We start from the raw sequence: 14,015 nt of genomic DNA on the forward strand, positions 1-14,015 counted from the left end.
TAAGCTGCCGTACGACATTACTGCCTCTGAAACAGGAGGATCAATGCACGTATGGTTTTTTTGGGGTAATTATAAATCAATGAACTATATCAGAATTTTCACACAATAGCTTTTTGGACTTCTTTTGGCTAGAATTGTTGTTTCGCACCTCAAAATTAATGAATACATTGCTTTGTTGTGGTACAGTCTATTAGGTTAAAATAAATGTTCATGTTAACCGTTATTTTATAGGACTACTCGCACCTTTAGAAACTGGTGTGCAACTGCACGACATTACTGCCTCTGAAACAAGAAGCTCAATACCCGTATAGTTTTTTGGTTATTCCAAATCGATTGAATATCCCACAATTTCCACACTAATAGGTTTTTGGCCTTTTTTGGCTAGAATTGTTGTTTTTTACTAAGAAATCATCTGGAAACACCGCTCTGCTGGGTAAAACAGTTTTTGACTAAAATAAGTGTCTATGTTAAGTGTTATTGTGCAGGATTACCTGCACCTTTAGAAACCATTCCGCCACCGTACGGCATTACCATCTCTGAAACAGGAGGCTCAATAGGCATATAGTTTTTTCAGTATTTCTAAATCAATTGGCTATCTCAGAATTTTCATATAGTAGGTTTTTTGTATTATTTTGGCAAGAATCGTTGTTTTGCAACACAAAATGCTTGAAAATGCTGATTTACTGTAGGAAAGTCTCCATGGCCAAATAAATATCTATGTTAACTTTATATTTTGTAGGACTATCTGCACCTTCAGAAAAGAATGCTGCCCCTGTGCAGCATTACGACCCCTCTCGCATCCCTCATCATTTCTAGGACATTTGACAAAGTTGTAAAATAAGTCGTCTGGAACAAATACCATTAAAAGTCAGCATAACATAGATTTCCTAGTTATTTGGAAAGAAGTTAGAAAAGGGAAAACCTAGAAGGGAGTTTTGTATTGAAATGGAAATTTCTAGGGGGTTGCCACTAGCCTTTTATGGACTTAAAAAAAAGTATAAAATGGAAACACTGAGCATAATAGAATAATAGTAATGTGAACTAACCCTATTGGCCTTCTCGTAAGAAGAAGAAGAACTATTGCTTTACTCTGGTGTTCTTTCTTTTTTCATGGGAGGGGAGAGGAAAGCACAGCGTTGTGGTAATGTAGTAGGGTGTTCACAGCCGGAGGTAAAAACCCAAAACATAGGTCTCAGTTAAAATGCCAGTCTAGAACCAACTGGCAAAGAATAGTTTGTCATTAGTAGGTTTTGACTTAGCCTACAGCCAAATAGGATACAAGGAACATTTACAAAGTCTTTGGGGATTTCCCCAGTAATATTGCAAAAAAGGAGAAGCAAAAACACATGGGCCTAGGATCATTGTTGCTGTAAATCCCACCCTGACTTTACCCTCAATATTCAAATATATAGCCCAAATTAGCCAACATATTTTGGATACAGTTGGCTCTGCACCACTGTTGTTTCAACCTGTAATGTGAATCAACTGTGACAAAATCAAGATACAAAATACCACATGGGAAACATAATTTTGGCTAAGACTACAGGGTATATAAGGATTAAAAAAAAAAACAAGTTTTTTTTAACTGAAAGTAAGGAGCAACATTAAAACTTAAAACGAACAGAAATTACTTCGTATATGAAAGAGGCTGCTTCCTCATCAATGCCCCGCTCTTTACGCTAAAGTTTGACTGTCTCAATTCTTCTTTTTAAAACAGTAAAAAACATTAGCGTAAAGAGCGGGGAGTTGATGAGAAAGCAGCCTCTTTCTTATACAAAGTAATTTCTGTTCATTTTAAGTTTTAATGTTGCTCCTTACTTTCAGTTAAAAAAACTTGTTTTTTTAATTTAATTTATGAAAGTTTTTGAATCAATGCATGTTTTGATTTTGGCTCTCCACAGAGGAATAATTAAAACGAAATTTGTATTTTTTTTTTGGCTAAATGGCTTTCTCATAATTTTGATCAAATGATTTTGAGAAAAAAAGAGCAGGGGAGGAAGCCTAGTTGCCCTCCGATTTTTATTACATATATGAGGGGGCTTGCCCCCTTGTCAGATCCTCGCTCTTCATACTAAAGCTTAAATTTTGTCCCAATTCATTAAGAATGACCCCAGAATCACAAAAGCTATAGAATAAATAGTTGAAATTACTAAAAATACTTTAGCATAAAGAGCAAGGTATTAGGAGGAGGTGAGCCCCTCAAATGGGTAATAATTTCTGTTTGTTTTAAGTTTTAATGCTGTTCCTTACTTCCAGCTGAAAGAACTTTTTCATATTTATTTTTTCATTGTTTTTTTTTTTTTTTAAATGCTAGTAAATCCTGCACTCCCTTCATGGAGATTTTCTTCCCCCATGACAAATTATTGATGGAAAGTTCCCCCAGCATATCCCCCTCTTCTCAACCCCTCCCCCAACCAAAAAAATCCTCCTGAAAACGCCTGTACACTTCCCAATAACCATTACTATATATAAGCATTGGTCAAAGTTTGTAACTTGTTGCCCCTCCCATGGGGAATGTGGGGGAGTAAGTCATCCCCAAAGACATAATTATAAGGTTTTTTGACTACGCTGAATAAAATGGCTATCTCAGAATTTTGATCCATTGACTTTGGTAAAATAATTAGCTTGGGAGGGGGCTTAGGTGCCCTCCAATTTTTTGGTCACTTAAAAAGGGCACTAGAACTTTTTATTTCCGTTAGAACGAGTCCTCTTGCAACATTCTAGGACAACTGGGTTGATACAATCACCCCTGGGGAAAAAAAAACAAATAAACACACATCTGTGATCTGCCTTCTGGCAAAAAATACAAAATTCCACATTTTTGTAGATTGGAGCTTGAAACTTCTACAGTAGGGTTCTCTGATACGCTGAATCTGATGGTGTGATTTTCGTTAAGATTCTATGACTCTTAGGGGGCATTTCCCCCTATTTTCTAAAATAATGCAAATTTTCTCAGGCTTGTAGCTTTTGATGGGTAAGACTAAACTTGATGAAACTTATATACTTAAAATCAGCATTAAAATGCGTTTCTTTAGATGTAGGTATTGGTATCAAAATTCCATTTTTTAGAGTTTTGGTTACTATTGAGCCGGGTTGCTCCTTACTACAGTTTGTTACCACAAACTGTTTGATTAGGGAAGAGGGTGTAAAGAACAATAAAATTACAGTCAAAATATATTAACTACAGTTATTATGTATATTAATGAAGTTAAGATTGTTTTCCTATTTTGTTTTCTTCTCAACATCCCCATTTCTTGCTTATACCCTTTGTTTTACTCCTCCCACATCTACCCTTAATGGTCAATATATATTGCCAAAATTGGTAAAGGTAAGAATAATGGCTTTTTAAAGAGAAATGCTAGAATAAAAAGAGTGAAATTTTAGGCTGTTAATTTGTACAGTCAGAATATATTAACTACAGTTATTATGTATATTAATGAAGTTAAGATTGTTTTCCTATTTTGTTTTCTTCTCAACATCCCCATTTCTTGCTTATACCCTCTGTTTTACTCCTCCCACATCTACCCTTAATGGTCAATATATATTGCCAAAATTATTAAAGGTAAGAATAATGGCTTTTCAAAGAGAAATGCTAGAATAAAAAGAGTGAAATTTTAGGCTGTTAATTTGTATTTATTTTCATGACTTTCTTTATGTTACCAACAATTCTTCCATAACCCCTCTTAATGGGCTCATATAGCTATAGGCTGCATAAAAAACATAAAATTCAAAATAACCAAGTTCTTAGTTTAGGTATGCAAGAATTGTTGATGAATCATATTTTCTTGATTTTTTTGCCCATTGTTCATAATAAAATCCCTTCCAGAATCATTGCATTAGAAAAGCCATGGTAATATTTGTTGTTTTTTCATCAGATATGGCCTTTGAATTTTTTTTTTGCTTTTCATCCTGTTAACTTGTGTTGACATAGAGTTTCACTTTACTCCTCTACCCTTCTAATGTGCAAATATATAGCCCAAGTTGTGTATTTCCTTTGCATTTTGTCACATGTCACTTTGGTTCTAACTTAATATCCACAGATGACAAGAATATACATTGTTAATTTCTGTGTTTGTATTAAAGAAAGTATCCTTACTTTTTGTCAGGGATTATTGTTGGTCAAACTGTTTTAATGGTCTGTTGAAAATCTGATAATGTGTCTTAAAAATCATTACAAAAAGATGCCATATTTATTCTGATTTCATAATTCTTTAAGGGACTTATTTAAAAAAAGTTGATCATACAGAAAAAAATGAGATTAAGACAAGTAAAAATTGTTTATTCATGTTTGGTACAAATTATCAAGTAAGAGTTCTTTTATTTTCTTTTTCTTTATTTTCTTGGTTACTTTTATCTTGTAACCTTGGGCTATATGAGCCCATTGGTGGGGGGCTGGAGAGGAATCATCTGAGATGCAAACAAAATATAAAAATGAGCATAAAACTACCAATCTAAGAATGTCCCTCTTTTGGTTCTTATATTTTTCCTTCTGAAGAGCCACTATTCTTAACATTTACTTCTGGAATTATCTACAATTTTCTGTTTTTCCACATTTTCCACAAATTTGTCTGTTTCTTAAGGCCACCAATGTTGCTTGAATGCTACTAAACTGTTAGGGAGAAAAGAGTCACATAAAAAGTTCATGGAAAATACATAATTTAGACTATAAACTTAACTGTTACAGTGGAGAAGGGCAAGTAAAGTGAAAGCATTTTAGGGATGATGTTTATTCTAGGACTTTATCAAGTAGATTAGTTTTCAAAATTTACTGTAGTTTTCTTGTAAGGAGATGAACCACTAAACTAGTGTCTATATAATAAATTAAATAAAATATCAAAATGATGTATTGTTAACTTGATAATATGTAGCCTTGCTAGTTTCCATCAATCAGGTTATTGTTGTTTTTATTTTATTTAAATGTACTTTATAAAATCATATTTATTTTTATCTTTATATTTTTCAGTTTTCTTTCCATACTCCTCTGTGTACATCTTTTGTATGTAAAGAGGGCATAAATAAATTATTATTGTTATTATTAGGCATAGTTGTAATAGTAGTCACAGTAGTAGTATTGATATTGCTAGGAGTGGTAATACCATTAGGTATAGCTGTGATAGTAGTCTTAGTATTAGTATTGGAACTGCTAGGACTGATTATAGTTGCAATAGCAGTAGTCCTAGTAGCAGCAGTAGTATAGTGTTTGTTCATATACTCCTTGAAATTTTCATCTTAATGGTCTTAGCCTTACCAGTAGTTTCAACAGAAGTAGTAGTTGAAATAGTAGTACTAGATGTAGCAGTGATAGTAGTATTAATAGTAGCATGCAGATATTGCCATTTGGTCAGATGATCTTCCCCCTTTAAGCATTCTTTAATAGTTCCAACTTAAAGCCCAAATCAGTTCTTGATATATGCTGTGTTGACAATGTACATGTAAATAGTGTCTTTTGATTTAGTTCAAACTTCCCCTCAATATTGTAAATGAAATAGTGTGGTAGTAGTAGTGGTAGCAGTGGTATTGGTGTTAGTTGTAGTAGTAGTGGTTCCATGTAAATATTGCCTTATTATTTCCTCAAAGTTCCATGTCAGTATAATCAGTTATTCCTGAGTTATGCCATTTTGACAGTCTGTATACACATAACATATTTTGATTTAGTTGAACACTCTGCTTAACATTCTCTGAAAGGCTCAACTGATTGCCCTTCATCTTTTTGGAAAGTAAAGTTCAAAAGACATTCTCAATAACATGAACTAAATGTAAACAGTGGATGGTTTGCCCTGAGGACTCTAGTGAGGTTGACATCCCAAAGATATAATGACTAGATCTTTCAACAATGCTGAACAAAATGGCTTTCTAAAAATTTTGATAGGTTGTGTTTTGGAGAATTATATGCTTTTGGGAGAGAGGGGGCTGGTTGTTCTCTATTCTTTTTTTACTCTTGAAAAGGGCACTAGAACTTCCAATTTCCAATCAAATAAGCTCTATCTGATCTAAACTTTATGGAACTATCCATTCCATAAAAGCTTACTCGCCTTGTGGCATAACTTACAATCCTTGCCACTGGGCTCTGGGGATTGTTTCTACCCTGAAGACATTGTAATATGCTCTTTGAACCATTGTGGACAAAATGGCTATCTCACAATTTTTATGGGATGTGTTTTGGAAACAGAAAATTTCACAAAGGGGGGCTAGTTGCCCTCCATCACTTTTGACTCTTAAAAGGAAACTTGTCCACATGCTCATAGTTTGTTTTGATTTAGTTCAATATCTGCTTAAGTATTTCTTAAAAGCCTCACCTTAATATCCTTTAGCTTGCATAGTAACAATAGTTGTAGCAGCATTAGTAGCAGTATGCCCATTGCACCTTTGGGTACTTCAACATCCTCTTCAACACACACTGAAAGTTTCAGCTTAATACAATTTAATACAAATTAACAACCATCCTTGAAGCATTTTTGATGCATCTGCTTGACAACCTGTGTGGGCATAGTGTGTTTCGAATTAGTTCCATACAGTTTTTATTATATGGCCCAAAATTCAGCTTAATATCCTTAGTTTTAATAGTAGAAGTAGTGGTAGTAGCAGTAGAATTAATTGTAGTAGCCTAAGCTTTATTCACAGTAGCAGTAATAGAAGTAGTAATAATAGTAACTGCAGTAGTAGTATAATTAGAAGCAAATAATTCCTGAGATCACACTGACTAATCATGACAAAACACAAAATCGCAAAGAAAAGAAGGACAAGGACAATAAGCAGCCAGTAAAAAATTGAAAATTATGCAAATATTTTGGTAAAGACCTCCACTTGACTGTCCTCAGTGCAGAATAAACTGATAAAAATATATATAAAAAAATGAAACAAACCTTAAAACAAAACACAAAACAAAAATATGATATCTTACCTATAGCACTCTTAAAAGCTAATCGCTTTCCAGGTAGATTATTATCAGATATTTTATTTGATTGTGCAACATAAATTTGTGGATGTATGTGAAAACGATCACAATTAATAATTTTGTAATAAATGGAGAGAAGTTTCTCCAGTGTCTCTATTGAGAGCTACCTTTTTATCTCAACTGTGTCCCTGAAAACTTGCATGGGACTCTTAACAGGGGCAATAATGGAGGCGCTGTCAAATAAGATGAAATGGTGTGGATTGTTGTACAAATGTTGAGCCAAGGCGGAAACAAAAATCTCGGGCCTTTGGCGTAGCCTCATGACCTTGTCTATTGTGGATCTATGTTCTAATAACCTATCCTCTAATTGCTATTGAGTTCTTCCAATATAAAAATGGCCACAAGAACAGGGAATTCTATAAACACCACTACCCAGAATGGGGCTGGTTTTATCTTTGCCACTGTTGAAGAAGCTCTGTATTGTATTTGAATGTTTAAAGGTGACATTAAGTTTAGGTTTTTTAAGGATTCTTTTAAGTTTGTCACTCAAATTTGGAATGTAGGGTAGGACAGTGAATATCTGTTAGGATTTGTGGAGTTGATGAATTCCTTTCTGCCTTGTTTTTTTTTGTATTTTCTCTATAATGGTTTCAAGTAATTTTATAGGGTACCTATTGCAGAATAAAATGTCCTTAATATAGTTCAATTCGGAGACTGTGCGGCACTCTGAGCATGTTCTTATAACTCGGTCAACCAAAGAAATAACTACTCCTCTTTTTATGCAGGGGGAGTGGTTGGAAGAAAAAATGTAATTACCTATTGTTATTTGTAGGCTTTCTATAAATGGAAAATTCAAGGCTAGGAGACTTATTGACAATTAATACATCTAGAAAAGGACGTTTATGGTTATCTTATAGTTCTAAAGTGAACTGAAGGTTTAGAGTCCAAAGTGTTTAGATGAGTCAAGAAGGAGTTAAGTTACTCCTCTCCGCGATCCAGTGACCGTGATCCGTGACAAACAAAAATAGCATCATCCACAAACCTACCCTGGTGTTTCAGAGAATGGTGAGAAAATGGTGAAAGGCTCGTACCCATGGGTAAACCCATGATTTGGGTGAAAAATTGCTTATTATATTGGAAATATGAGGAGGAAGTATTGCAGAGACGGACGAGATGCCTAATAGTTTCTATATCCAATGTTTTTTAGTCCATTTGGTCAATATTTTCTTCTAATTTTCATTGACGAGTCAGTTCGCATTTTTTATATCACAATATGTATGCATAGAAATAGCATCAAAACTGGCCACAATTGTATCTTTTTTTTTATCAAGGTCTTTTCATTTTTTGACAAGGTGAACTGAATTTTTAGTGTATGAAGTTCGCGTTTGCAGAAGGGGGCGAAAAAGTTTTGACAACCATTTTCTCAATCTGACAGTTGCTGAGCTATAAGGAGCCACATTTGGGCGTAGAGGAACTCCATCTTTATGGATTTTTGGGAGACTGTAAAATTTAGGAGTGGAGCAACCTTTAAGATAAAATATTTTATACATTTGTGGAGTAATAAGCACTACAGTTTGCAAAATTCCTAGTTCCTTTAGTACTATACGGGTGAAGTTATCGGTGGGGTTTGAATCTAAGGGCTTGTAAGTAAGAGTGCTGGATAAAATATCTGTAATTTTTTGATTATATGAAGTTTAATCAAGGATAACAATTTTATATCCTTTATCGGTCCTGGTGTTAATGATGTGTGGGTCTTTTCTTAAATTCTTGAGAATTTAGGTTTCCTGATTTTTTTTTACCTTGAGAAATGCGGAGTGAAATCGAGAATATTCTTAAGCACCTCTCCTTGAAGTAAATCTGGATTTTCCACAGCACCGCCTGAACCAAATATACCCACCCCCACATTGGCAATTTTCTCTAAGAAACTCCCTTGTGTTTAAGGTAGGCAAAATTTAGGTCCCTTAGACAAAATACAAGCTTTTTCCAGTGTAAGAACTTTAGAAGATAGGTTCTCAATTGCCGAACCAGGATAGAATCTAGGTAGAGAATAACTAGAATTCAGAGATTTTTCGTAATCTAATTTTCCAAACTTTTCTGATAAACGAGTCTTAGCCATACGAAAGTCGTAGCGGAAAATATTCTGAGCTATTCTAGAAATCTGCTGAAAATCTGTTGGTGAAAGGTCGGTGAAAAATTTCGACTTCTCATCAAACGAGATCTATCTGATCCAAAGTCTATACGACCACCCGTTCCATAAAAAACCTTATAAGCCCTGGGGCATAGCTTACAAACCTTTGCCCATGGGCTCAACCCTAAAGACATTGTTATATGATTTTTGACTATTGGTAACAAAATGGCTATTACACAATTTCAATAGAACGCGTTTCGGAAAAAGAGGATGTCATGGATAGATGGGGGGGGGGGCTATTTGCTCTCAATCATGTTTGACTCACAAAAGGGAACTAGAACTATACATTTCCAATCAAATGAACCTCTTCTAAAGTTCACACGACCACCCCTTCCCTAAAAACCTTATATGCCCCTGGGGTATAACCTACAGCCCTTACCCCCAGACTCTGGTGAATTCTGTCAAATTAAAAGACCTTGTTATATCGTCTTTGGACTATTTTTGGACAAATAGCTATCTCAAAATTTCTGTTGGATGCATTTTTGGAAAATACTATGTAGGGGGGTTGACAGTCCCTTGATCAATTTTACTATTAAAAAGGGCACTGGAACATATTATTCCCAATCCAATGAGTCCCTCTCTGGAGCACATACGATCACGTTTTCCATAAAAACCCTATATGCCATCGGGATATAACTTACAACCCTTACGCTTAGGGTTGTGAAAGGGAGGGTGTCACCCATAAATAAATAATTTCCTGATCTTTCAACTTCGCTGAACAAAATGACTATCTCAAAATTTTGAGGGCACTAGCCCTTTCAGTTTCCAATCAAATGATCCTTTTTCAAAGTTTCTACGACAACAAATGACCATCTCAAAATTCCTGTCAGTGTATTTCGTGAAAATACTTGGTGTGTTGGGGGGGATATCCACCCTCCAATCACTTTGAATTTTGCAAAGGGATTACCAATCCAATGAGCCCTCTCTGGAGTTTATACGACCACCCTTTCTATAAAAATCTTATATGCTCCCAGGGCCTAACTTACAACACTTGCCCCGAGGGCCGTGGGGAGGGGTAGTCATCCCGAAAGACGTAATTTCTGGACCTTTTAACTACGCTGAACGTAATGGCTATCCCAAAATTTTAATTGAATGTGCTTAAGGAAGTGGTGGACGTGGGAGGGGGGTTAGTTGCCCTCCAGTCACTTTTGACTATGGGAAAAGGCATTAGCCCTTTGAATTTCCCATCGAATGAGCCCTTCTCGAAGTTTCTACGATAAATCCTTTGATACGAAGTACCCTGGTCTAAAAAAAAAGAAAGAAAACCCGTCATGGCCACATCACTCTTTACTTAGCTAGCACTATTGTGATGCCTATGATTTCTGTTCGTTTTGAGTTTCATTCATTGATTGATTGTAATTTGTGGTAGTTTTACACATGGAGGATTATTTGACTTGATTTCTGCTCATTTTTCGCTTATTGAAGCTCTTGACTTTTTGAAAACTTATTTTGTAGAAATTTTTAAAAATTAATAGCTAAAAATGATTAGGTGATTGTGTCAATTAATTTTTAAAACGTTTCTAGGCGTTTAACCCCCCCCCCTGGAAAACGCCCCTTGCGTCGTGTTGATATTTAATCACTTTCGACTTAAAAAAAAAAACAGAACTCGCTGGGGATTATTAATGAATTTCTACCTCCACTCTCCTCTCGTCTCTCCTTTAGAACTAATTCTGTAATTATCTGAAAGCTCAATGAGAGCTGGGGTGTGTTACATTAAAAGGCACCCTTTGACTTATCTCCCTGGCCTTTTCTCATCCACACCTCCACTTTATGGTTGCAGAAACGTTGGAGAGTGCTCGATAGATCAGAAATTGAGACTCTTAGTACTTTTCTTATAAGTCGAAAGTGAATGGAGACCAACAAGCCGCGTGGGGGGAGGGTAAGTGTCGGTTTCTATGTAAAACACTAAAAAGCAGACATTTAAGAGCGTATTTTCATGTACAGAAGTTTTTCAATCGTAAATCAGTTAATCTTGCAGCAAACTTAAACTGGTTGGTGAAAAAGAGGAACTGTAGATTATGCTAGCAATGGTTAATCTGCATTGAAACAATTGAGATTAATTGAGCATTGAAGAATTAGATACAAAAATGATATACGAGTTATACCAAAGGATAAAACCGAGTTAGTATCCTGATTCCAATATCTATATCCCGAAATTTGTCTAAAATGTTATTGCAAGTGACAATGTCTCGCACGCCACAATGCATAATCTGCAGTGTTGCGATGGGTGGTACGGTTGTACCAAATTGAGAAGGTTTTCCACCGACCTATGCATCTTTACCATTTTTTGTAAAGATGTTCATTCGATTCAGTTTTACCAAACTGGTGCAAGTTCAGTACACTTGCTACAAAATTCGGTTTTTTTTCGATATCCTGAATTAGGACTCCCGCTGTTAACGTAAAGCCAGACCAAAGCACCCTGGACCAATCCAGAAAAAAGGGAAATTTGACCTTCCAGATTTCTGGATTCTGGGAGCTATTGCACAGAAAAATATTTTAGTGGTGGAAGAAACAGAATAAGAAATAAAAAATTGACTTGGATTAAACATGAAAACAAAATAATCGTAGGACTTTGAAAAGTGCTGGAAAGTGTGAGTGAAAAAATCCTCTGAGGGCTCTTTTTTTGGACCGGCTTCACTATCCAGAAAACCCAGAATCTAGAAATTCCGGTAGGTGAAGCTCACGCTTTAGATTATGTGTTCTGTTCGCAGAGACAATCTGACAATTTGTATGACGGAAAAGAAAACCTGATTTGGGTATTATATATTGCATTGGCGACATCCTTTTCTCTTTAGTTGCTCTTCAATTTTGGAGGAAATAAATTAATAATAACAATGATAAAAAAGGAGCAAAGAGAGAAAAGAAGGGCAAAGGAAGAGGTTGTATATTTTGAAGGCAGTACTGTGTGAAGGGAGATGCGGTGCAACATGCGCATCAATTTTTGGTGTCTGTTACGGATTTCTCTGGAAAGTTCGTTTCTAGAGCTTTTTAGGTACAAATCCAAACTTTAACAACACAACACTGATAATATGTAGTGTACGAGAGGAGTAAATTTAATGTATTTTCAAACAGTTCCTGGTAACGAACTGTAGTAAGGAGCGACCCGGCTCAATAGTAAATGAAAGTCTAAAAAACAGAATTTTGATACTAATAAATACATCAAAAGAATTGGATTTTCATGCTGATTTCAAATATATAAGTTTCATTAAATTTAGTCTTACCCATCAAAAGATAATTGGCCTTATTTTGGAAAACAGGAGGAACATATCCTAAAAGTATTAGAATCTTAACGAAAATCACACCATCGCATCCAGCGTATCAGCGAATCCCGCTGTAGAAATTTCAAGCTCCTATCTTCAAAAATGTGGAACTTCGTATTTTTTGCCAGAAGACTGATCACGGGTGCGTATTTATTCGTTTGCTTTTTTTTCTTTTTTTCCAGGGGTGATCGTATCGACCCAGTGGTCCTAGGATGTTGCGAGAGGGCTTGTTATAATGGAAATGAAAAGTTCTAGTGCCCTTTTTAAGTGACCAAAAAATTGGAGGACACCTAGGCCCCCTCCCACGCTCATTTTTTCCCAAAATCAACGGATCAAAATTTTGAGATAGCCATTTTCTTCAGCATAGTCGAAAAACATAATAAGATGTCTTTGGGGACGACTTACTCGCCCATATTTCCCGGGGGAGGGGTGGCAAGTTACTAACTTTGACCAGTGTTTACATACAGTAATGGTTATTGGGGAGCGTATAGACGTTTTCAGGTTTTTTTGTTCAGGGGGGGGGGGTTGAGGGGATGGAGCTATGTTGAAGGATCTTTACTTGGAGGAATTCACAATGGGGGAAACAAATTCCATGAAGGGGGCGCAGGATTTTCTAGCATTATGAAAAAAAACAAAAAACACTGAAAAAATAATAATGAAAAGTTTTTCAACTGAAAGCAAGGAGCAGCATTAAAACTTAAAACGAACCGAAATTATTACGCATATGAGGGGCTCATCTCCTCCTAAATACCTCGCTTTTCCCGCTAAAGTACTTTTAGTAATTTCAACTATTTATTCTACGGCCTTTATGATTCTGGGGCTATTCTTAAAGAACCGGACAAAATTTAAGCTTTAGTGTAAAGAGCGAGGTATTGACGAGGGAGCAAATCCCCCTCATATATGTAATAAAAATATACAGATATAGAAGTTTGTTACGTAAGTTAATTTGTAATTTACGTATATTTATTAATAACAAAAACTTTCGTAAAAAAAAACAACTAAAAAGTTCTAGTTGTTTTTATAAGTTACCAAAAATTGGAGGGCAACTAGGCATCCTCCCACTCCTTTTTTTTTTATCAAAATCGTCGGAACAAAAATATGAGAAAGCCATTTAGACAAAAAAAAAAAATTAATGTGCAAATTTCGTTTTAAGTATTCATGTGCGGTCAGCCAAAATCAAAACATGCATTAATTTAAAAACGTTCAGAAATTAAATAAATAAACCGAGTTTTTTTTAACTGCAAGTAAGGAGTGACGTTAAAACTTAAAACGAACAGAAATTATTCCGTATATGAAAGGGGTTGTCCGCTCCTCAACGCCTCACTCTCTACGCTAAAGTTCTTTATTGTTTTAAAAAGTAGAGTTGTGAGAAAGAGTCAAACTTTAGCGTAAAGAGCGGGACGTTGAGTAGGGGACAACCCCTTTCATATACGGAATAATTTCTGTTCGTCTTAAGTTTTAATGTCGCTCCTTGCTTGCAGTTAAAAAAAACTTGTTTTTTTTTAATCTCAGAACAAAAACACCTCTAATCTCTGGTATCGACATTTCTTTTTTCGTAAACGTTCTAATAATGAAATTAAATAAAAAAAAAACTAATTTTTTTAGCTGAAAGTAAGGAGCGACATTAAATCTTAAAACGAACAGAAATTACTCCGTATATGAAATGGGTTGT

General features: G+C 35.3%; 1 protein-coding gene and 1 long non-coding RNA gene across 6 annotated transcripts in view; one reads left to right on the forward strand and one right to left on the reverse strand.

Annotated features, from left to right (window-relative positions):
- Positions 1-14,015, reverse strand: part of LOC136043886 (uncharacterized) — a 166,621-nt gene that overhangs the window by 9,309 nt on the left and 143,297 nt on the right. The gene's annotated exons all lie outside the window — the stretch shown is intronic.
- The window catches only part of LOC136043875 (uncharacterized), a 19,064-nt gene continuing 6,094 nt past the window's right edge, over positions 1,046-14,015 (forward strand). For 2 of the 5 annotated variants that reach the window (XM_065728849.1, XM_065728851.1), the window contains exon 1: positions 1,059-1,170. Coding sequence is in view for 1 of the 5 variants with exons in the window: in XM_065728848.1 (XP_065584920.1) it covers positions 1,111-1,141 (31 nt within the window). In the remaining 4 variants the exon portion in view is untranslated. Of the gene's footprint in view, positions 1,171-14,015 lie in introns of all 5 variants that reach the window. The other 3 variants (XM_065728848.1, XM_065728850.1, XM_065728852.1) reach the window with 3 other exon arrangements.

This window comes from Artemia franciscana, chromosome 2, assembly GCF_032884065.1.
Source record: "Artemia franciscana chromosome 2, ASM3288406v1, whole genome shotgun sequence".
Lineage (NCBI taxonomy): Eukaryota > Metazoa > Arthropoda > Branchiopoda > Anostraca > Artemiidae > Artemia > Artemia franciscana.